This window comes from Plasmodium falciparum (genome assembly GCF_000002765.6).
Source record: "Plasmodium falciparum 3D7 genome assembly, chromosome: 4".
In the NCBI taxonomy this organism is placed as follows: domain Eukaryota; phylum Apicomplexa; class Aconoidasida; order Haemosporida; family Plasmodiidae; genus Plasmodium; species Plasmodium falciparum.
The window spans coordinates 75,826-103,279 of NC_004318.2; the positions used below are offsets into that span (position 1 = coordinate 75,826).

The 27,454-nt window shown below is 17.2% G+C and overlaps 5 protein-coding genes and 2 pseudogenes across 6 annotated transcripts, besides 2 other annotated features; 5 read left to right on the forward strand and 2 right to left on the reverse strand.

Annotated features, from left to right (window-relative positions):
• Nucleotides 1–207: 207 nt before the first annotated feature.
• Nucleotides 208–420, reverse strand: PF3D7_0401100 (Plasmodium exported protein, unknown function, fragment; the record flags this gene model as incomplete). The annotated part of the gene is made up of 1 exon (XM_024473324.1): nt 208–420. One exon carries the CDS (start codon nt 418–420, stop codon nt 208–210), a length of 213 nt encoding a protein of 70 aa, XP_024328992.1.
• Nucleotides 421–3,367: 2,947 nt separating this feature from the next.
• On the forward strand, nt 3,368–4,626 carry PF3D7_0401200 (rifin; the record flags this gene model as incomplete). The annotated part of the gene is made up of 2 exons (XM_001351291.1): nt 3,368–3,421; nt 3,577–4,626. The coding sequence occupies 2 exons, from the start codon at nt 3,368–3,370 to the stop codon at nt 4,624–4,626; spliced, it is 1,104 nt and encodes a 367-aa protein (XP_001351327.1).
• Nucleotides 4,627–6,421: 1,795 nt separating this feature from the next.
• Nucleotides 6,422–7,750, forward strand: PF3D7_0401300 (rifin; the record flags this gene model as incomplete). Its single annotated transcript, XM_001351292.1, has 2 exons — nt 6,422–6,475; nt 6,677–7,750. 2 exons carry the CDS (start codon nt 6,422–6,424, stop codon nt 7,748–7,750), a joined length of 1,128 nt encoding a protein of 375 aa, XP_001351328.1.
• A 1,821-nt stretch (nt 7,751–9,571) lies between these two features.
• On the forward strand, nt 9,572–10,783 carry PF3D7_0401400 (rifin; the record flags this gene model as incomplete). Its single annotated transcript, XM_001351293.1, has 2 exons — nt 9,572–9,625; nt 9,848–10,783. 2 exons carry the CDS (start codon nt 9,572–9,574, stop codon nt 10,781–10,783), a joined length of 990 nt encoding a protein of 329 aa, XP_001351329.1.
• Nucleotides 10,784–13,327: 2,544 nt separating this feature from the next.
• PF3D7_0401500 lies at nt 13,328–14,359 on the forward strand (annotated as a pseudogene).
• Nucleotides 13,328–14,359: a sequence feature (stevor, pseudogene).
• Nucleotides 14,360–16,750: 2,391 nt separating this feature from the next.
• PF3D7_0401600.1 (rifin) lies at nt 16,751–17,984 on the reverse strand (the record flags this gene model as incomplete). Of its 2 annotated transcripts, none has more annotated exons than XM_024473326.1 (2): nt 16,751–17,719; nt 17,913–17,984. In XM_024473326.1, the coding sequence occupies 2 exons, from the start codon at nt 17,982–17,984 to the stop codon at nt 16,751–16,753; spliced, it is 1,041 nt and encodes a 346-aa protein (XP_024328993.1). The 2 variants fall into 2 exon arrangements, with proteins under 2 accessions (XP_024328993.1, XP_001351330.1); XM_001351294.1 differs by having other exon boundaries at nt 16,751–17,722.
• Nucleotides 17,985–24,858: 6,874 nt separating this feature from the next.
• On the forward strand, nt 24,859–26,285 carry PF3D7_0401700 (annotated as a pseudogene).
• Nucleotides 24,859–26,285: a sequence feature (Plasmodium exported protein, unknown function, pseudogene).
• Nucleotides 26,286–27,454: the final 1,169 nt, after the last annotated feature.

Here is a 27,454-nt window from a genome sequence, read left to right on the forward strand (position 1 = left end):
TGAAATTGTTGAAGAATACTCACGAATAATTATATTTTATAATATATTTTATATTTTTTGTGTTATTAGTTATTACTTTATATACGAACTAATATAAAGCATTTAATAAATATACGTTATATTAAGTTTTTATAAAATAGAGTAATACTATACATATATATATATTTTCCCATATAACAATATAATTGACATTCATATAAATTTAATTTACATATCTAATCTTTGTGTATTTTTTATCCTTTCTGTAAATATTGTCTTATGTTCATTAAATAAATCATTTTTAAATGTATCATAATACTTTATAAAAACATAAATATAATTTTTCATTTCATCAATTGATTTTCCATCTTTATCTAATTTATAAAAATTAAGAGTATGTTCAATGTCTGTAGATGATAGTGCCACTCCAATATCATGCATTGATGTATACAATGTAGATTATTTAATATTTCAACATATACATTTTTTACCCCCTAAAATGATGATAACATTGATATTTATAAGTAAATAATCTTTTATATAATATGATAAATTCCTTCATCCTTTTTTTCACTTTTACCATATATGATTATACTCTGAAGAAAAAAAAAAAATATAATTAATATAAAAAGTAAAATGAATGTCGTATTAATATATAATAATTTATGTATTCAAATAAAATACAAAAAATATATAGATAATATACATATGTGTTATGTACAAAAATTGATACTACAAATATTAATATGATTATTATATATTATTTCATAGAAATAAGTTATATTTTAAATAAAAATTAAAGTGTATCTAATAACCATCACAACTAAATAACTATTATTATGCTATGAATTTCGTTTTACATATTTTATATAATTTTTATTTACATAATACATATATATATATATATATATATATATATATATATGTGCGTTATTATATATATATATATATATATATTACGATAAAATCATAAAAAAATATAACAAAAAATATTTTAGAAACATCCATTTATATCTTTTATGGTTAGTATTATTTATACCTTCCTGTTTTATTTATTCACGTTTTATAAAATTGACGTATTGTTAATAAGTAGTTGTATATTATGAATTATAAGGTAATATAATTGCTATAATTATAATAACCATTATCATAATACTTATCATCGTTTTATTATCACAGTTTTAACTTCATATAAAATTTGCAAACGAATTTTCATTTAGATATATAAAATAAGCCAATTATATTATTTTATTGTCTTATTATTTGATACATTTTACTATACATATATATAGATTAATAATTAACTATATCATATCAATAAACATGTATAATATGAATGGTGCTACCACCATGTTAACAAAGCATGCATCTCTATAGTTTTATATTGTCATGACTATATAAAAGATTTCAATGCAATTATAAATTATTTTTAATTGTGATATAAATTTTTTTATATTTTTGTAAAATATATATTCAATAGGTAATAGACAGGCATTTCGATATTTATGTTTCGTTAAAATTGTTATTTTGTTTTTTTAATAATATACATATATATATTCTATAATTTATGAGAACACATTAAAAGATAAAAATAAAATGATTATATTTTAAAATAAGTTAACTCTAAATATATGGCACCATTTATCATTGGTATAATATGGAATTTTTATATACTTAAGTATTTGTCATTACCATTATTATTATGTATATGTAAAATTTAGATAAATGTATAAATTAATTGGACGAACAATAGTTTATATATTAAGGCGATGAATATTTATTATTATAATAATAAAAACAAATATTTAAATTAGAACATAGAGTATATATGTATATATATATATATATATATATACTTCTTTATAATTGTTATAGAACTATATCTAATCATAATATATTATTACATTAATAATCAATAATATACATATATGTAATTATCCCATACTATCTATAAATAAAATTGAAATTAGGATGTGTTAACACAATTATTAATTCACAAAATGTAAAGATGTGTTGTTTATTATATATAATGTTACAGAAGGATCTGTTCTCATATGAACCAATATAATTTCTTTCTGTCATTATTTATAATATATTTTTTACATTATATATTTGATATGTTGTGTTGTGCTTTTTATTTTATTATTTTTTTTTTTTATTTTAAATTATACATACTATTATTATTATAGGAAATAACTACCATTTTAGAAAAAATATGCAAATATAATATATATATATATATATATATATATATATTAGTAATTGAACATAACAGAAATATACTTTTTTTTTATCGTATTTATTATATTATATAAAGTCGTATATTTCTTTTCAATATATATATAATAATAATAATTAACATAATTCTTTTTTATTTAAATATATATAGATATATTGTTACAACTAGTAATCCTACATTTATTATATCAATAAATTCCAAAATAATATATCTACCATTTTAATATTTAATATAATACATATATATTATAAAAACATTACAATAATTTCTATATTATGAATAGAATATATTTGTATAAAGTACAACACTACATAAAACTGTACAATAGTATTTTATTATATTAATACTTTCTCTTTTTTAAAATTTATTTTTAATATTATATATAAATATATATTTTTTTAATAGAATATAATTTTAAAAATATACATATATATTTATATGTATATAATTTTAGATACATTAGAGAGAAAGGTATAACATACAACAATATTTAGAACAAACTAAATAAAAAAAAATATATAAATACTTTATTAAAATATATATGTTTTAATTACTTTTAAAATACATATATTGTTCGTTTTACATTTAATAACACATGTTATGATATAAAATGATTCTTATGTAATAGCAATATTGTGAACATACATGTTGCAATATCAATTTCACTTATATGTTCTTCCCAATTGTAAACTATATGTGGTATACACGTTCAACAGCTATTAATTTACACATATATATATATTTTACAACAAAAAAATAGAAGTTCTTACTAAATCGTAACGTATTTTTGAAAAATATTAAAAAAACCTTTTTAATTGTAATTTATCGTATGATATAAAATTAAATTTTATTAAAAATTAAAATTCAAAATTATAAAAAATGTAATATATTTTGATATATTATATTTTTAATTTTTTTTTTTTTTTTTAAGGTTTTAAATAAAAAGGCAAATATGGTTCCATTATAAAAAAAAAAAAAATTATATATTTATATAATGGGAAAATAATTGTATATTATGTTATTAAATGTATTATAATAATGTTTTATGTTAAACATATTTGATGTATTTATAACACAAAATAAAATATTTTATGTGATTTTTTTAGTTATAGTTTTTATCATAAAATAATATACGTATCACAATAAAAAATGAAAATCCATTATACTAATATATTATTGTTTCCTCTAAAATTAAATATATTGGTAACATTATGTGATAAATAAATAAAATATTCATAAATATAATTATTATATCTATATGACTTATATATATAGTTTAAATATACATATTAATTACAAATATATAAAATCATAAACTACAAATAAACATTACATATATATGTCACCATTTTTTATAGGTAAATACCCACAAAAAACCATCCATCTCACCACATCATATACAAACTACCAGATTGTTATGCGAGTGCGAATTATATATGTCCAATTATGACAACGATCCTGAAATGAAATCTGTGATGCAACAATTTCATGATTGTACAACACAAAGGTTTCAAGAATACGATGAAAGGTTGCAAGAAAAACGACAAATATGTAAAGATAAATGTGATAAGGAAATCCAAAAAATTATTTTAAAAGATAAAATTGAAAAAGAATTAACCGAAAAATTTTCTTCGTTACACACGGATATACAAGGTGACGACATTCCAACATGTATTTGCGAAAAGTCCTTAGCAGATAAAGTGGAAAAAGGATGCTTGAGATGTGCACAAAATTTGGGGGGGATTGTTGTACCCTCTTCAGGAGTATTAGGAGAAATTGCTGCATTTGCTGTAAATGCCTGGAAAACTACAGAAATTGCAGCGGCTACGGAATTAGCTAAACAAGCAGGTGCAGCAGCAGGTAAAATTGCTGGTGAAGCTATGGGTGTTAAAACAATTATTAGAATATTTGAAAAAATATTCTCTATAGATAAGTTAAAAGGAACAACATTGAAATCCTTTTTTACTACAACGCGTTATAATGATGTCAAAACTATTGCTAGTGTTATTGATACGGAAATGAATACGTCTTGTGTGTTGAATTCCTTTGGTAATCACGCTATTTGCGGTCTTCGTACGAAATTAGATCTTGTTGCAAAACCTGGTCAAGTTATGGTTATACAGAAAGATGCTATAACAAGGATGATAACCGACGTTGTTCATAAAGCTGAAATTACTGCTGAAGCTGCAAAGACTCAGGTGGCTGCATCTAAAACAGCAGCAGCTATAAAAACGAACATAGAAGCTATAGAAGCTGCAACTACTCCTTACTATACTCCTATAATAGCATCTATCGTTGCAGTAGTAGTTATAATTTTAATTATGGTAATAATATATTTAATTTTACGTTATAGAAGAAAAAAAAAAATGAAGAAAAAACTGCAATACATAAAATTATTAGAAGTATAGATATGATTACCTTATGGTGTTTTTGATGGATAGTTGTGTGTATGCATTACATTAGATTAATATATCATTCTTACTATTATTAATTATATATTTTTTATATTTATTACATATATATATATAATTATTTTGTTACCATCCTGTTTATTTATTATTTATTGATTATTATCCTTGTTTTTAAAAGTATCTTTACTTTAATAAATAATGTATATGTTAATCTATTTTAAATATTATATATAATTATATAATTTTTTAAGAATATAATATGACATATATTTATTAATTTCTTTATATCAGTTGTTATATAAAGGAATACATAATAACACAAATATAAAATATATAATATTATGATATATAATTGTTCGTGAATATCCATGAAGAATTTCAAAATTGTATTTTAATAGAATCACTGTATCTATTTATTAATGAAATTCATCCATTGACTATTTATTAAATATAATGTTAAAAAATATTTTTTTTCTAAAATAAAAAAAAAATATATACGTATAAGTTTCATGATAATATAAGAGTATTTTAATGTTTTCTATTTTTGTTATTTTTGGTTCGTTCTTGCTTTTTCATATTGTTCTAGTTATTAATTTTTTTTTTTCTGGTTTAATTTTTCTTTTTTAATGTTTCTAATTACGTATAAAATAAAAATAAATGATTCCTTGTTTTTTCATAGTATATATAAGGTTGTGTTATTTCTTTAATATATAATAATAATATATTTATTAAAATATATAGTAATTAATTATTTTGTTTCAACTTGAAATAATACAATTAATGTACGACAAGTTGTGAAATAGTATAACTACTATTTTAAGAAATATATATATATAATACACGTTATGAATATAATATATTTCAATAACATAAAAGAGTATAATGTATTATGTAATAGTATATATAATTTCTTATATTGTTAACTGTTTTTCTTTTTTTAATAATAATAAATATTAATATTTTTTTGTGATAATTATATAATTTAATACTTTAATGATAAATGAACATTTTAAATTATTTGTAATATTTTTATAAAAATAATAATATTAAACTTAGTAATAATATAGATAAATTAGAGGGAATTTTATAACATACAACAAATTTTAGAACAAAACAAATAACATATTATATCGAAATTGATTTATTAATATATATATATATATCATTATTTTAGAAACATTTTATATCATTTATTATGACAAACAATGTTTGTTGTTAATTTTCTTTTTTATAAATGCAATATAACGAACATATATATTAGAATAACTATATCATATGTATTTCATATATATTTTTTAAAATGTTATTATATATATATGTCATATGCAATTTCCAAAACTATGGTTTTACACATTTCTAAATAGTTTACAACACAAAAATACGTTGTATTATTACTATATAGTAACGTGTTATTAAAAAATATGAAAAAAATAAAAAAAAATTAACATTGTAATTTATTGTTACATAAAATTAAATTTCATTAAAAATTAAAAAAAAAATTATAAAAAATGTAAAATGTTTTGATAAATTTTTTTAATATTAATTTTTTTACATTTTTTTTTTTTTTTTTTTTTTTTATAATGTTTTAAATAAAAAGGCAAATATGGTTCCAGAAAAAAAAATATATTGATATAATGGGGAAATAATCGTTAATTATATTAAATAAATCATATTAAAATTTTTGGTTAAACATATTTAATTTATTTATAACATAAAATAAGGTATAATATATATCAATTATTTGGTAATAATTTTTATCATAAATTATTATAAATGTAATAACAAATAAAAAATGAAAGTCCATTATATTAATATATTGTTGTTTGCGCTTCCATTATATATATTGGTAATATTATGTGATAAATGAATAAAATATTAATAAATATTAATATAATATATATTTTTTTTCCGATATAATATATATAGTTATTATATCTTTATATCCATATAACTTATATATAACCAAAATATACATATTTATTACAAATATATAAAATAATAAACAACTAATTATAATATACATACATATATTACATTCTTTTTATAGGATCATAAACAAAGGAACCATAACAGCACCACATATCATGCATCAAAAACAAAATCAATAAAAACACATAGATCATTATGCGAATGCGAATTATACGCACCATCTGACTATGACAACGATGCTGAAATGATAAGGGTGATGCAACAATTTCATGATCGTACAACACAGAGGTTTCAAGAATACGATGAAAGGTTGCAGGAAAATCGACAAATATATAAAGATACATGTGATAAGGAAATCCAAAAAATTATTTTAAAAGATAAAATTGAAAAAGAATTAACCGAAAAATTTTCTGCGCTACACACGGATATACAAAGTGACGGCATTCCAACATGTATTTGCGAAAAATCGTTAGCAGATAAAGTGGAAAAAGTATGTTTGAGATGTGGAAGTATATTAGGTGCGGCAATGCCTGAAGTGGGTTCAATAGGTGGAGGTCTTTTATATGCTTTAAATGCCTGGAAAACTGATGCAATTGCTGCTGCTACTAAAGCGGCTATGATTGAGGGTGCTGCTCAGGGTGCTGTTGCAGGTGAAGCTGCAGGTAGGAACGCAATTATTGGAGCATTAAAAAGATATTTCCATATAGATAATTTAAATGGAACATCATTGAAATCCTTTTTTAACTCAACGTCTTATAGTGATGTCACAACGATTGCTAGTGCTATTGATACTCAAATGACTGCGTCCTGTGATGCGTTTTCAGGGAAAATTGTTAATCAGGCTTTTTGCGATGTTCGTAAAACATTAAGGATAGTTGCAGATCCTGGTAAATCATTTGTTAAACAGAAAGATGCTATAACAGGAGCGGTAACCCAACTTGTTGAAAAAGCTAAAGACACTGCTAGTTTCAAAGCTACTGAGGTAAGTTCTGCAACTTCTTCTAAAATAATAACTAAACAGAACGCTTTGATAGAAGCTGGATTTGACAGTTCCACAACTTCTATATATGCTTCGATTATTGTAATATTGATTATAGTTTTAATTATGGTAATAATATATTTGATTTTACGTTATCGACGAAAAAAAAAAATGAAGAAAAAACTACAATATATAAAACTATTAGAAGAATAGATATTATTACATTATGTTATTCTTGATGGTTACGTTTATGTACACATTACAGTTAGTATAATATAAAATATTTATTATTATTATTTTTAATAATTATATTTTTCTTATATTTATTTCATTTATATATATAATTTATTTTGTTACCATCCTATTTATTTATTAGTTATTGTATTTATTATTTATTGATTATTATAATTTTTTTAACACATATTTTTTAATAAATAATGTATTTGTTAATTTATTTTAAACATTATATATATATATATATTTATATCAATTTTTTTTAAGAACATAATATGACATATATTTATTAAATTCTTTTATATCAGTTGTTATATAAAGGAATACATAATAACACAAATATAAAATATATAATATTATGATATATAATTGTTCGTGAATATCCATCAAGAATTTCAAAATTCAATTTTAATAGTATCCATGTATCTATTAATTTATGGAATTCATCCATCGGTAAATTATTGCACATATCGTTAACAAATATTTTTTTTCTAAAATAAAAACAATATATGGTATCAAAAAGTCTATGTTATTATAACAATATTTTAATGTTTTCTGTTTTTGTTGTTTTTGATTCGTTCTTGCTTTTTCATTTTGTTCTAGTTATTAATTTTTTTTTTTTTCTGGTTTAATTTTTCTTTTTCAATGTTTCTAATTACGTATAAAATAAAAATAAATGATTCCTTGTTTTTTCATAGTATATATAAGGTTGTGTTATTTCTTTAATATATAATAATAATATATTTATTAAAATATATAGTAATTAATTATTTTGTTACATGTAATATTAAAAATAATGTATGATAGTTTGTGAACTAGTATAACTACTATTTTAAGAAATATATATATAATAATAAACCTTATGAATATAATATATTTGTATAGCATAAAACAATAGAATATATTATGTAATAGTAAGTATATTTTCTTATTTTGTTAAATTTTTCTTTTAATAATAATAAATATTAATATTTTTTGCGATAATTATATAATTTAATACTTTAATGATAAATGAATGTTTTAAGTTATTTGTAATATTTTTATAAAAATAATAATATTAAACTTAGTAATAATACAGATAAATTAGAGGGAATTTTATAACATACAACAAATTTTAGAATAAAACAAATAACATAATATATCCAAATTGATTTATTAATATATATATATATATATCATTATTTTAGAAACATTTTATATCATTTATTACGACAAACAATGTTTGTTGTTAATTTTGTTTTATAAATGCAATATAACGAACATATATATTAGAATAACTATATCATATGTATTTCATATATATGTTTTAAAATGTTATTATATATATATGTGTCATATGCAATTTCCAAAACTATGGTTTTACACATTTGTAAATAATTTACAACACAAAAATACGTTCTATTATTAGTATATAGTAACGTGTTAATAAAAAATATGAAAAAAATAAAAAAAATTACCATTATAATTTATTGTTACATAAAATTAAATTTCATTAAAAATTAAAAAAAAAATTATAAAAAATGTAAAATGTTTTGATAAATTTTTTTAATATTAAATTTTTTACACTTTTTTTTTTTTTTTTTTTTTTGTAATATATAAAAGTGCATATATGGTTCCATATAAAACAAAAATATATTTTTACAATGGCAATTAATTGTTAATTATATTAAATACATTATAATAATATTTTAGGTTAAACATATTTAATTTATTTACAAAATAAAATAAGGTATTATATATATCAATTATTTTGTTATAATTTTAATCATAAATTATTATAAATATAACAACAAAAAAAAAATGAAAGTCCATTATATTAATATATTATTGTTTGCTCTACCATTAAACATATTGGTAACATTATGTGATAAATAAACAAAATATTCAAAAATATTATTATAATATATATATTTATTACGATACCATATATATATTTATTATATCTTTATATCCATTTAACTTATATATTATCAAAATATACACATATATATAAACAAAAAATATACATATTTATTACAAATATATAAAATTATAAACAGCTAATTATAATATACATATATATATCATTTATTATAGGTAATTAATCAAAGGAACCATAACAACAGCACATATCATACATCAAATACAAAACTAACAAAAACACATAGAACATTATGCGAATGCGAATTATACGCACCATCTAACTATGAAAATGACCCCGAAATGAAAGAACTAATGGAAAATTTTAATCATCAATCGTCTGAACGATTTCGAGAATATGACGAAAGGATTCAGGATAAACGAAAACAATTTAAAGAACAATGTGAAAAGGATATACAAAAAATTATTTTAAAAGATAAAATCGAAAAGGAATTAACAGAAAAGTTGTCAACATTACAAACAGATATATCTACCAATGATATACCCACTTGCGTTTGCGAAAAATCTTTAGCAGACAAAATGGAAAAAACTTGTTTAAAATGTGGAGGTGTATTAGGTACTGCAGTTCCAGAATTGGGATTAATAGGTGGAAGTGTTATATATTCTGCCGCACAAGCGGCTGCCGCTAAATTAGGTGTTGCCAAAGCGATAGAACTAATGAAAAAAATATATAACTTGGGTAATGTATCCTTTATTGATTGGACTAACTTGATAAATGTAGGAAATTATAGTCATAGAATGTCTCTTGTTGGTATTGTTAACAAAGTAAATAATATGTGTCAAATAAAAGATCCTGAAGGGAATGTTGTTTTTTGCTTTGCGAAACAAAATATGAGAGGTGGGGCAGGTAAATTTGCACAAACTATTTCTGAACAGGCAGGGAATGCTGCAATTAAAGCTGGCGAAACTGCAAATGTTAAATTTGCAGAGATGACAAGTGTTGGTACTATTTTTTCTGATCCTATTGTAATTTCTGCTACAGTAGTAGTGACTATAGCTGTTATACTTATAATTATTTATTTAATTTTACGTTATAGACGAAAAAAAAAAATGAAGAAAAAACTCCAATATATCAAATTATTAGAAGAATAAATATGGTGTGTTTTTTATGTAGATGTTGTTAGGACGTTTGGTACATATACTCTTTTTCTTTGTATGTACTATGTCTTTTTTTTCATTATAAGTAACTATATAATTTTATGTGTATTAAGTGTACACATATAGTGTATTTTGTTATGTGTCAATTTTTTTCATTATTTATTGTATTAATTATTTTAATGATTATATTAATTTTTTTTAAGACTTTTATTCTTTAATAAATCATATATTTTTAAATATATATATTAAATACTGAACACATAAGTGTAGGTATATGTAATTGTTTAGGAAAATAGAATATGGCATATATATATATATATATATATATATATATATATATATTTATTTATTTATAATACCTCATATTAAATGTTATATAATAAAATATAAAATATATATATATATATATATATGATAGTAATAATAATTAATTGTAGTAAACATATTATTCAAACAAAAAAAAATTAGTCCATATTTATATAATAAAAAAATTAATATAAATAAATATTTTTATTTTGACAAATATATTACCTACAAAAACTTATAATATTATATGTATATATATATATATATATATATATATATATATTAAAAAAAATATATATATATGTATTAATTTATATATTTCATATCTTATTATGTACTTTTTATATACTATTAAGAATAACATAACACAATAAATACAAAAAGTGGACAAAATATAAAATATATATATATATAAACTAAGAAAAATACGACATCAGAACAATTAAATTAAATAAATAAAAACCTAAGAGAGAATTGCAAACAAAAGAAAAAAAAAATAATAAAAATAAAAAACAAAATAAAAATAAAATAATTTTTATTAATATAAAACATAATTCTTTTTTCCTGTGTGATTTCTACTTTGATGTTATATATATATATATATATATATATATTGATATGACATCATATATTAATTAATATATTATATGTTATAAATATAAATCCTTCAAACATTAAATTAGTAAAAAATGTATGTTATATATATATATATTTATTTATTTATAATTTTTTTAATATACTAATCACAAAAATGTTTTGAACACAATATATTCTTATATCAACACATTATAACATAATAAGTATGAATTAACCTAATCTTCTAATAAGTGTTATTATAAAATAGTAATATTATATATAATCATTATAATTGTATTAGAATAATCATATTTATATCATATCTGTTTTTTTCTTGACTATACTAATACATATAATTAATATAATAGGAAATTTAAAACAAAATATAAATATTAATAACTTCAAATATATTAAAAATAAATATATATATATATAATTTATTTTTTCTATTTATATATTTTTATAAAACGTTTATTATGATTTTTTTTTTATTATAGAATAGTAGCAATTACTATAAGTTTATTTTTAATAAGTACATCTTTAAGAAAACTATTATTATAATATAATCATACTATTAGTTTTTTATATATTGTACAAATGATATATTATATTTGATATTATATATAAATACAATTTATATATGTAATATTTACAACATACAAATTATAAATACAAAATTATTATAATATTTATATTTATATACAGTCATATAAAATACGGTATGTCACTATGTGGTATCTTTTGAAAATCATTTAAATTGAATTTTTGTAATAATTGTATATTTTCAATTTATTATATTACATTTTATAATTAGCTAATATATAATTCATTTAAATATCCTATTAATTACTCATATATATATATATATATATATATATATATATATATATTATTTATAAATTATTATATAATAATTAAGTAATATAAAACAATAGATATAATAGAGAGCATTTTATAATATAGAATAATGCTTAGCAACAAAAATAAAATAAACTAAAAAAATATATATACATATTAAAATACATATAAAAAGTATTCTATTATTTTATTTTTAAGATTATTATTATATTTTATTAATTACAAGAATTTTTGTTATTATTTCAAAAATAATAATTATATTAGAATATAATTTAAGATATTTATTTCATAAAAATCATGAGGGCTATTATGTTATATATGTGGTTTACACCAAAAACAACTATTGATCCACACATTTATATGTGTATTTGCAGGAAAATATATTGTTATTTATTAACATTTTATAATATATATGTAATATTTATTAAAATTTACTTGAATGTTAATTTATCATAATTCTTACATTTATATAAAAAAAAATTACTTTAAGAAAAAAAAATAAAAATAAAAATAAAATAATAATAATAATAATATATAAAATCCAAGAAAAAATTTATATATATTTTATTTTATATTTATTTTTCTTTTTTAAATATTCCATGAATATTCTAATAAAATAATTTATACTTATGATGAAAATATAATGTTATTATATCATTAAATTATAAGAAAATTTCCGTTTATCAATTTATTATTTAAATCATACATTAGAAAATAAAATACATCATTGATACAAATTAAATTAATACAATTTCAAATATAATATATTATTTATTTATTTATTTTTTTGTATTAAAAATGAACACATATTACGTTAAATTATTATTATTTACCTTTCTGATAAATATATTAGTATTACCCCATAATGTATGTACAAAAATACATCATTATTACTATGCCGTAAATATATAATAAAAGAATTATTACATTTTCAATATATATTTATTAATCTTCTTTTTTTTTTAGGAAAATTATATAAATAACCATTATAATATAATCCTCATACAAAACAACACACAAAGAACAACAATAAAATCACGATTATTAGCACAAACACAAAACCATAATCCACATTATCATAATGACCCAGAACTTAAGGAAATGATAGACAAATTGAACGAGGAAGCAATAAAAAAATATCAACAAACTCATGAACCATATGAACAATTAAAAGAACTAGTAGAAAAAAGCGAAACAAAATTAACAGGTGGTAATGATGCAGAACCTATGTCAACGCTAGAAAAAGAATTATTGGAAATATATGAAGAAATGTTTGGTCACAAAAATGATATTATGTTAAAATCATGTATGTATCAAAACGATGATGAAAAATCAGATAAATCATCATCATGTTAATGTACCGATACTAATAATGCAAAACTAGCAACTACAAAAGGAAAAGATAAATATTTAAAACACTTAAAACATAGATGTACCCGTGGTATATGTTCTTGCTCAGTTGGTAGTGTATTCATAACATTGATAGGTTTGTTAGTTGCTAAAGCTGCTGCCGTTGATGCCTTCAAAATTGTTACTGCCAGTATAGCAACCTGTAGTAAATGCGCATCCTCTATCACTATATCTAATATGTTTAATAATGCATCTATTGTTGCAGCTCTTCAAAAATGTGGTGTCTTGGTAGCTACTAATGGTGTTAGTGATGGGGTCGGAACTGCTGTGGGTACTGCTACTACAGCTTTTAACCCTTATGGTATCGCGGCTTTGGTACTAATTCTAGTAGCTGTTGCACTTATAATATTATATATATGGTTATATAGAAGAAGAAAAAATTCATGGAAACATGAATGCAAGAAACATTTATGTAAGTAATGAAATTTTTAGAATATGAAAAATTTTACTTGTTAATGATATATGAATTATATTTTATAATAATTTGTGTTACATAAATAATATTACTTTAATAATATTTTCTTAAAAAAATTAATTTTATATACAATTATATATTTAAAAAGGAACTTTTGAACATATATACATATATATATATATATATATATATATATATATATACTTTACAAAGAAAGAGAACCACATAATAAAATAATCCTATATGAGTTAATTATTTTGCATAATAATATTTTTATATATCTTGTTTAATAGCAAAAAATAAAAATAAATTCATGTCAAAATGAGAATTACTATAATTTGTAATTATTTTTATTCTTTTGATATTTATATTTTAAGTTTTATAATAAAATTCTTTACTCATATTTTATATAAAATATATAATATACAATCAAATTATAAAATTCTACCCATTCATTATTTTTTTATTAATGATCATATATCAATACATAATCAAAAATAATTAAATATATTCTATTTTTATAAAACGTAAATAAAACTTTTGATTTTTTCTCTAAGCAGAATATTTTTTTTTTTTTTTTTTTTTAATATTACATCTTATACAAAGTTACATTTTATATTATTTTTATTTACTTTTTTATTTTTTTTTTACTTAAATTAAAAAAATATATTTAAACACCAATTTCATATAAAAATAAAATATTCAAAATTGTATATATATATATATATATATATATATATTTTCTACAAAAAAATATGGCAAAATATAGATTTCACAATACATACATTTATTTTTCAAATTTCAGTTTTTGTGAATATAAATTTTAAAAATTCCCTCAAAACATTACACGTATATATATATAATAATTTTTTATTTATATAAAAGGTTAAAAATAAATAAATGGAAATGGAAAAAAAAAAAAAAAAAAAAATTAAATAATAATATGTATATATTTATCAATATTTAAAGAGATAATGAAAAGTATATATATATATATAATCTTGTAAGTTATTGATATAGCGTGATATTATATATTTTATTTTAGTTATAGCATAATTTATATATCAAGTTTTTATTTTTTAATTTCTTATAATTTATACATATTAACTTTTTTTATATAATATAACCATTTTATAAATATATATTTTTTTTTATTCATTAAAATAAAATAACTGATATTAATTCTGTACCTATACGTTATATGTTTAAAAAATATATATCAATGATTTAAAGAAAAAATAAAAATTGTATATTATATATGTACTCCATAATTTTTTGTAAATTAATATATGACTATAACTATATATTAAAATCACAAAGAAAAATATATGTTTAATTATATATTATTACATATTACAAATATATATACTATAACACACATACACACAAAAAAAAAAAAAAAAAAAAAAAATGAAATTCATAATATATAAAAATATATAACTATTGTTATTTTTTATTATTATAAAATATTAATTAAAGAGATACAAAATATAAACGAATAGTTATTTTATATACACAATAAATATATTTTTTTCCTTTTTTTCTTCTTTCTTTTATATTTTAATATATAATAGATTTTATTTTTTATATTGTGTATTTTAAAGGATGCTCTTTATTATTTATAATAAAAAACCTTTCCATATATCTAAACATTATGTTTATTTAAAAACGAAAATAAAACCTTACATGTACTACAATTTATTACAATTTTATTAAAAATAATTTTTTTTTTTTTTTAGCATAAAAATATATTATACACGAAATATATTAATTAAAAAGAATAAAGTGTATTTATTTATTTAATTATTTATTTATTTTTCTCTTAATATCTACTGTTATATTTTTTCTTATTATATATAATTTGTACATTGAATAATTTTAATAGCCTATAAAATTCTACAATAACTATGAACACCAAACAAAGGTGTACATATAGGAAAAAATCTATATGCAATTATATTAAAATTAACTAACAAATTATATATACAAAAAGAAATTATATTTACATATATATATATATATATATATATATATATATATATGTGCTATATATGTCAAATATAATATTAATTTAGAATTTATTTATTATACAAGGTTAAATATAATTATAAAAAACAAATTATTATAAAATAAAATAAATAATAAAATAATATATATACATATATATGTAACATTTTAGATTTCCATCTTTGCAATAAACATAAAATAAAATAAAAAAAAAAAAAAAAAAAAAAAAAAAAAACAATTAAGAAAATAATAATACAACAAAAAAATAATAAAACAATATTATATTATTATATATAGATATATAAATGTAATATGTAAATATATCATCTTTGTAATAAAAATATATATATATAAAATGCACGAAAAATTATTATGACATCACTACAAATCTAATCTTGTAATATTTTCATGTATTTCTCTTTTTTTTCCATTCTTATTTTTCTATAATATTTTAAAATGTAATAAAGAATTAATAGAATTGATGCTATAGTATATAATGCAATAAAGGATTCATAAAGTACACTAACACCATGAGCAACTTCATGTCCATGACCATCAACCCCAGAAACTTGACTCTCAGAATCGTTACCATTCAACAACATAGAAGTGACAACGGGGAGTACAATATGTTCAAAAATCTCCCATAACGCATAAAGAGCAAAAGAGAGAAAACCACTTTGTTTTTTAAAACTACTACCATTAGATGTATCATCTTTATCTATATATTTTTGATATAAAGCATTAGAAGAACTCATAATAGAACTAAATAAGTTATCCATATCAATAGCATCTTTTCCATCTTTACTACCAAGAGTAACAAATTTATTAGGACCTATATAACCAACTCTAGTAAGAGCTTGTTTTATATTTTTTATATTACAATCAACTTTAGCTTCCTTAGAAGAAAACGGTATCCATTCATACATATCAATATTAGGTAAAATGTTCCATTCTGATAATGTTTGACCTAATGTTTTCTTATTTTTTTTACGACCTTTTTTCCCTTTAGTTGCTACCTTTTTTTCATTTTTACCTTTAAATAAATCGTCCGTATCAGTTACTTTTTCTAACTTTGATAATTGTTTTGTTAGTTGTTTTTGTATTTTATCTTTTACAATAATTTCTTTTATATCTTTATCTTTTTTTTCTTTATATATTTTTTGCTTCTTCTTTTTTTGTTCATCATATTCTTTCAATCGTACTGCTGTTCGCTCATTAAATCTTTTCATTAATTCTTTCATCTCAGGATCATCATCATAATTATTTTTATATTTGTCAAATTCGCTTAATGTTCTCGATGTAGTTATTTTTGTGACGCTTCTTGTATGTGGTGAAATGTAACCGTTGCTTTGAAAATTCTTCTAAAAAGAAAAAAAAAAAGTGTAATATATATAATATTATATAAATAAATAAATATATATATATATAATATGCTAATATATAATGATACTAATATATGCTTATGAATGTTTCCTACATATATATATATATATATATATATATGTATATATGTATGTATGTATGTTATAATCATATTTATAAATTGCTTACGCATGATAATAATAATGGTAACAATAATAATAATAACAATAATTTATTCAATAAAAATAAACATAATAACATTTTAAAGTTGTGAGCTTCATTTTTATTTATATGTAATACACTTCCTCATTCACAATATTATATGAAAATAAAATTGTAATATTACATTTTATATTGTATTATCTTTATGTACCAAAAAAAAAAAAAAAAAAAAATATGGGAAAAATAAAATAAAAATTATAACATTAATCCTAAATGTTATTATTATATTATAAAAGAATTATCTTTCCATGATACAAATATTTTTTTTTATTTTTTTAATTCAAATGGTTATAATACCCATTATCTTACAACAAAATGCAAACAAATGAAAAAGAATCCCCAAAAAAAAAAAAAAAAAAAAAAAAAAAAAAAAAAAAAAGAAGAAAACAAAGAATAAATAAAAGGCCTCATAATAAAATATAATACATTTTTTAAATCTATATGTTTCATAAAATTCCAATGTAATACAAATGAATCTATATTTATTTTTACAAATATATATAATAATATATATAAATATATATAAAAAATAATATATAAATGTATATAAAAAATAATATATAAATATATATATAAAATAATATATAAATATATATATAAAATAATATGTAAATATTATATATATAAAATAATCTATAAATATATATATATATAATAATATATAAATACATATATAATAATATATACATATTATATATATAAATATTTAACGCATTATAATATATTAAAAGCTAACTATTTTTTTTTTATTATTTTATGTAATAAAAAAAAAAATTTATTAAAATAGTTTCCAAGGGTTCCTAGCAAATATAACATCTTCCTACATATTTATAAAATATATATTATAACATATATTATAGAATCACTCAACAATATAGTAAATAGAAACTAATCCCTATACATAGTAAGATGTAATATTTAAAACATTATGCCAATAGTATATATATATATATATATATATATATATGCTTTTTAATAACTATCAATTTATAAAAACATATTTCATATTAATTTTCATATTTATCATAATATAAATTTTTATATTTTATATAAATTTAAATTTTTATATTTATTTAATTCGTTATTTTTAATTGAATTTTTTTTTTTTTTTTTTTTTTTTTTTTTTTTTTTTAGCTATTTTGTTTTTCTTATATAGTAATATTTTTTTATAAATTTCTCCCTAATATATCTATGATTTTATTAATGCTCATTTAACTTTTTAATATATATATAAATATAAAATATGTTTTAAAAATTATTATTTATTTTATATATTATAATAATATAATTACAACAACAAAAAAAATAAATAAATAAATATATAAATAAAAATAAAAAATTTTAAAAAATAAAAAAAAGGAAAAAACACAGCATCTGTATATCCAGAATAATATATATTATAATTTAATGTATGATATTATATTGTATATTATAAAAATATATATTAATATACTAATAAAATTAATAGCTTTTTCTATTATTATTTTTATACTGACACATAAAAAAAATATATATATATTTATATATTAACTGCAGATTTATATTATATAATAGTAATGATTGTAATTATTTTTTTTAATAATTATATTATACATTATAATATATTATATTATATTATATTTAGTATTATATATATTGGAAAAATAATAAATAAAATTTATATATATATATATATATATATATATGTGTATGTATTTTTTCATATATTTTATAATTTTAACACATAAATTATGTCATATAAAATATTCCTGTTGCTTTATTAATATTCTATTTGTAAAATTGTACAAAATAAATAACAAAAAGATATTTTTTATAAATGAATAATTCTATGGACATATCCAATTTTTAATTTCGAATTTTTTTTTATCGATACTATCCACTAATTATATATATATATATATATGTCTTATGTGTCATCATATCTTTTATTTTATATAAAATTAGAAAAATATATATATTCTTAATTTATATTTATTATACAAAATATATAAATACATATAACATATAATATAAGAACCACATATCTTTATTATTTTCACAACTTTGGAATCATTTTTATATAATAATTACAACATAATATATATATATATATATATATATATATATATGTTAACATATAAACACTTAAATAAGTAAACATCTTTGTTATATTAAAAAAACAAAAAAAAAAATTAAAACAATATAATATTTTATATTTTACTTTATATTAAAATACAATATCATTTATGTATATATCAAATTAATTTAATAGGAATACAAAAAAATATTTTAAATTAAAATTATATTCTTTTTCTATAAATTTATATTATGTAATTATAATTATCTTATAAAATTTCTTGAATAAAATATTTACAATTTAATGTAATATATTTTTTCTACTATATCATTTATTGTACAATATTTCTTCAGAAATTTAATAAATAAATAAATAAATAAATATATATATATATATATATATATAAATATACCCACTTAAATAACACTTTGATTTATATTAATTTATGAAATTATATTTTTAAAATCATATTATTCTTACTTATAAAAAAAAAAAAAAATACATATATATTTTTCAACCCTATTTATGTAATATCTTAATTAAATATTTAAAAAAAAAAAAAAAAAAAAAAAATTACATATATATATATATATATATATATATATATATATATATTTCAAAATATTAAAGAAAATAATTCGGTATCATTACATGATAAATATATTGGAGAAAAAAATTTTTACAAATTTGTTGTCCATAATTATACCTCTAAAATAGTTGACAAAAAAAAAAAAAAAAAAAAAAATACATATATATATATTTTTTTTTAATAAATTATTTTTGTGTTTATATTTAATATTTATTTTTATCATATAATATATATATATATATATATATGTAATATATTATAATGTGTTATATTACAATAGTTATAGGATATACTGTGAAATATTTATATATAACCATTTTGTTTATGTTCATACTACATTTTTATAAAATAACATTTAAATTTTTACTATACCCTTATATTATCAGATTATATTTTTTATGAAATAATAAATATGTTATCTTAATATTACATAACATTTTTAATAAAAATATTGTGTAAAGAAAAAAAAAAAATTTTAATATAAAAATCAATTAAACTATATTATATTTTATACATGATTTTTATAATAATAAGGGTATACATTTATATGAGCATATATTTTATAATTTTTTATTGAACTAGCTGAATTTTTGATATGTAATAATAAACCCACCCATATATATATATGTAATACCTATATTGGGATATAATAATGTATTGAAAATTACATAATATATTTATAAAATAAAAATTAATTTTATATATTATATAAAAATTGTGTATTTGCTTTTAAATATATTAATACACACACGATATGTACAAAAAATAAATACATTCATTTTTTCAAGTGTTATTCATTTTACATATAAATATATATATATATATATATATATATATATATATATATATATATATATCAAATTATATACCTTTTCTTAATATTTTTTAAATATAATGTTAATGAACTTACGTCCTACTTTAAGTTGTAGTCGAAAAAAAAAAATAAAATATGAAAACATTCAAAAATACTAATATTAGATTATATTCTATTATGTTAAAATATGTGATGAACCCAGAAAATATTATAATATTATAATAAGAACTACTATTAAATATATAAGCATAGAACAATTATCATAACAAATATAAAATATGGATAATTCAGAATCATATATTACCTCAAATTTCGTAGTTTTTATAAGATTCCTTCTATACAAGAATTTGAATAACACTTATAATATTTACATGAACAAATTATGAATATGAAACTACTATATAAAGATGCTTTTAATTATGTTGTATATTTTTTATTAAAAAGACAATTATTGTAAACAATTCTATATTAGCTTCACATATAATAATATCTTTCATTTGTGTTATATTTTTATTGATTTATTTATTTTTTCCTCATAAGAAGAAAAATAAAAACCATAAAGAAACATAAATATTTGAACTTCATAAAATAAAACACATTTATTCATACAGTAAAATTTTATAATTTTTTCTTTTTTTTCATAATGTAGAAATTGAAAAATAAAATGTTTTCAAACTATTATATTATTGATAAATGTGTTGATGTATTCATACATATATATATATATATATATATATATATATATATGTTTAAATTTTTCAGTACATATATTCTAGTAAAATATTATAAACATTAATATGTATTATATAATAATATATAAGCGAATTATATATTATATCGTTATTATTTAATTATATAATTATAAGATATAATAATAAAAAATATATTCAAATTTTATCTAATATTATTTATTATTTTTTTTTTTTTTTTTTTACTATTTATTTATCTTTTTTCTTGTCCTTGTGATGTTTTGTGAAACATATAAAGTAAAACAATTATAATTATAAAAAATGAAAAAGAACCTTTAAAATTTGTTCTTTCCATAATATTTATATACTCCATAAATACATAATAATTTGACTTATAAAATATTGTATATATAATAAACACTTATATTAAATAATAATTATTTTTAAAGATACGCATAGTATACATAAATATAGATATTATTATTATATTATTTTTAATATATATAATAACTTTATTAAATCTCCATATAAAATAATGATATATATTAATATTATGGACAGCAACCAAAAAAAAATATAAAACCTAGCTAATAAATATTTGGCATCTACTTTTATTATTATTATATATATATGATGGTACAACATATATAAATATATATATGTATTAATAAATCCTAATAATATTATGGACACTTAAATTATTTCATTAGGCTGCTACAATATATATGAATATGATTTTATATACATCAACACATACACATATATATATATATATTCTTGTGATATAAAAAATACAGATGGTTTCATAATTATCTACTATTATGATAATAAAAATAGTTTTGTAGATTCAATCAATAAATATATATTTTTTTTTTTTTTAATCATGTTCGACATTTTTTATTATACTTATTTTATATTATTATTATTTTCTTGTGAGTATTTATATCAAAATTAAAGTTTTATAATCACAAGGTTTCATATTTACATGTCATGTTAAATACATATACATGAATAATTTAATTATTATATATACTTTTTATTAAACCTCAATAAAATGAATGGATAATATATTTTAAATAAATAAATAAATAAATATATATATATATACATAAAATTGTTATAATATTATCCATAATGTGTATAATGTTAATAGATAAATTACTTCTTTTTACACAAAAAATAATATATATATATATATAGTACCATATATTTAATTATATTTTTCTATATTTATAAATAATAAAATGTTACACATTTTTTCTTAGATTAAAATGAAACATAGGAAAATATACATTTATAATTATGGTTATATTATCTATATACCTAAATCTTATATAAATAAGATATATATATATATATATATATATATATATTTATTTAATGATGTATGTGAAGCCATATATTATAATCTTTTTTTTTTTTTTTTTTTTTTTTTTATTAATAAATATATATGTACTATCTTCTAATATATATAAAATATTTATATAAATTAAAATTGTTTTATATCCATATATATATATATAAATATATATATAGTAAATACATTTCATTCTTGTATTAATTTTGCCTTATATATACATAAATATCATAATATTAATATTGGAAAAGTATAATTAAAGTATTTTTTATTATCTTATTTTTTTTTTATTTCTACAATTTATTATTTTTTTTTCTTTTATTATTATTAATTATTTTCCCTTATCTTTATATTAGTATTAATAATAATAATATGACATCTATTTCTTTTAGGGTATATATAAGGAAACTTATACAATTCTAATAACACATTTTTATATATATATTCATAAAAAGGAAATAATATAGTAAAAATGAGTAATTTAATTTTTTTTATTATTATATTATTATTTTTCTTTTGTTTTCTTTTTTTTTCTTTTTTCATAATAAAGAAATATATAAAATCTATATATATATATATATATATATATATATATATATATATTACTAATAATATTCATGTTTCTAGTTGAATATATATTTAAAAATATAAGTTATTATTTAAATATTTCTTTTTATTATATCCTATAACCTTTTTAATAAGCAAAATAGCATTCCTTGTAATGATATTATTATGTAGAAGGTGCTATGTTCTATAAATATATTTTCCCTGATTTATTTTATATTCAAATATTATTTATTTTTATAGCATATGCTTTAATAAAATTTATTTGTAAAAATATATTATATATACATATTTTATTAATACTATTTATTTTTTATATTTAATATATTATTTTATTACAAGTGTTAAATTGGAGATATTGTTTAAATATGAACAAAATTAAAATAATACTAAAATAGTAGTATTCAAAGAATATATATATTATAAAGATATATATAAAAATATATATTTTTTTTATTTTTAATTTTTTAAAAAAACAATAATTATTATATTATTCCCTTGTAACAAAATATATTATAATTTAATATTTTCTTTTCTTTTTTTTTATTTTCTATAAATTGAATACATATTTATAAAATCTCATTTTCTGTGTGTAAATTAATCTAATATTAAACAACCATATAAAATAGGTATTATATTAATTTTTTACACATTCTAAAAGTAAAAATATAATGAACCCATAATTTTTTTAAACATTATAGATAAAAAAAAAATAATAAATAATAATAATAATAATAATAATAATAATAATAAAATAAAATTACAATGAACACATTTATAATAATATCTCTATATTCTAAATACGAACTAAATAAAATAAGAATAATCCGAGAAATAAATTAACATGATCTTTATTTATTTTAAAATATTATTCTTTTCACTTTTATTAGATACATTCATATCTTCACATACTGTAAGGAAATAATATATACATATATATATAATATACTTATAATTCCTATTATATTTATTATATATATATATTTTTTTGTTTTTGTTTTTTTTTAGAACATTCCTAGAATTAACAAGAATAATTAACAAAATGCTACAGTTAATAAAACACCCGTAGATACCATACCAGATGTTATTACCTTAGATTATATAAGAGATCAATTAAAACAAATAAAACTAATAAAAGATGAAATAATCAAGGAGAAATTAAAAAAAATCTAATACCTAAAAAAGAAAAATAAAATTACAGATAAAAATAAAAATGACCATAATAATACTAAAGACGAAATTGAAAAATTAGAAAAAGAAATATTGGATACACAAACATTATGCGAAGATTATATAAAAAATGAATTAAAAGAAATCTCATTATTAAAAGATCAAATTGTTAAGGATAAATTAGAAAAATACCACTGGAAGAGTGATAAATTAATAGACTATGAACTAAAAAAACTTTTCTTAGAACAACAAAAAAAAAAATTACTAGAATCATATGAACAATATCAAAAGGAAGAACAAGAAAAAAAAAAACGAAATGAAAAAATTTTGAAAGATAAATTAATGAAAAAAAAAAGGAAAATTCAAAAATTCAAAAATGAAAGTATTATATATAAATTATTTTTAATAATAAAGAATCATTTGGTTGAATTTATAAATGTTGGTTCAGATATAGAATTAGCATTTCCAAAATATTTTGAAGAGATATTTAAAAAGAAAAAAGGTAAGAAAAAATCTTTTTTCGAACTATGGAGTTTGTTTTATGAAATAATGGAAGAAAAAGTGTATAAATATCAAATTGGAGGTTATACTGTGGGAATAGGATTAATAGCTGCAATAGGAAAATCCATACATTCTATTGTAGCAACACCAATCGCTTGTATCAAGGCTTCTGCACTATCTGCACAATTTGTTGCAGGAACAATTAAATGTTGTAAACTCTTATCTGCTTCAGCTATTACTGCATGTAAATGTGCTAATATTGCTTATAAAACATGTACTCATTGTATGACTATTACTGGAAATACAGTTAATATTCTTTGCTCTACTAATGCAGCAGGAACTTGCTGTGAAGTAGCTGATGTTGTTGCCAACTGTTGCAAACTTAAGTCACTTCAAACCGCTTGCGCTACGGTTGCCTCCCCTGATCCTGCAACTAAAGTTGTTGCAATAATAATTATTGTTATTCTTGTTATAATACTTATAATATATTTATGTTTTTTAATTAAAAAATCTGGAATATTAGAAAATGAGCACGTCCAAAAAGTAATATCCAAATTAGAAGATTATTATAATTCACAACAAGTTTTATATATTATTTGAAATATAAACATATAAACATATAAACATATATATTTATATATATATATGTTCCATAGAACACAATTTAATATATAATAAAATGAATTACCATTTTTTATTTGATATATTTTCCATATATATATAATAATTTGTAATATTTTAATTTAATTTTATTTTTTTTTGGTGTTATAAATATTTTGTTTCCTTTGTATATTAATAAACATGTACACAATTTATTTATATTTATATTTATTATTTTTAAAAAATATATATATTATATATATATATTACATTTTATTGAATTCACTTAAATGTATTTATTTGTTAACATATATATATATATATTTATTTATTTATTTATTCATTTATTTATTTATTCATTTATTTATTTATTCATTTATTTATTTATTCATTTATTTATTTATGTATTCATTTATTTATTTATTCATTTATTTATTTATGTATTCATTTATTTATTTATTCATTTATTTATTTATTCATTTATTTATTTATTCATTTATTTATTTATTCATTTATTTATTTATTTATTCATTTATTTATTTATTCACAAAATAACTTGTGTCTATATTCTTAAAATAAAAATTAAGAAATTATAGAAATATTAATTCATATAATATTTTTATTTTTTTTTTTACCTAAATATATCATGTTTAAAATATATTTTTATTTCATTCAAATTAAAAAAAAAAAGAAAAAAAATTAAAAACGAATGGATAACTTCATTTATGTTTACGACACATTTTTATAATTTTCATTTTAATTGTTAATACATTTGTAATTTGAATTTTATTAAACCTATAATTCTTTTAAGATATTATTTTATTATAATATATATATATATATATATATATATTTATTTATTTATAAAAAGCAGAAAAATTCACTGCAAAATTATATATATATTTTTTTTTTTTTTTAAATAACATTTTATTTATTTCCTAATATATTTTTATGGATTCCTTTTCTTAATCTTATTTCCTAAAAAATTCTATGAAGCTTTGTTTTGCTTTGCTTTGCTTTTTACCAAAAAATAAAAAAATTGATCAAGTTCAATTTTTTAATTAATTATATATAATAATAGAAATTATTAATTATAATTCTTATAAGTTATAACAAAAAATTAGTTAATTTAAAATGTACTTCAAATTATAATATATTTTAAATTGGAT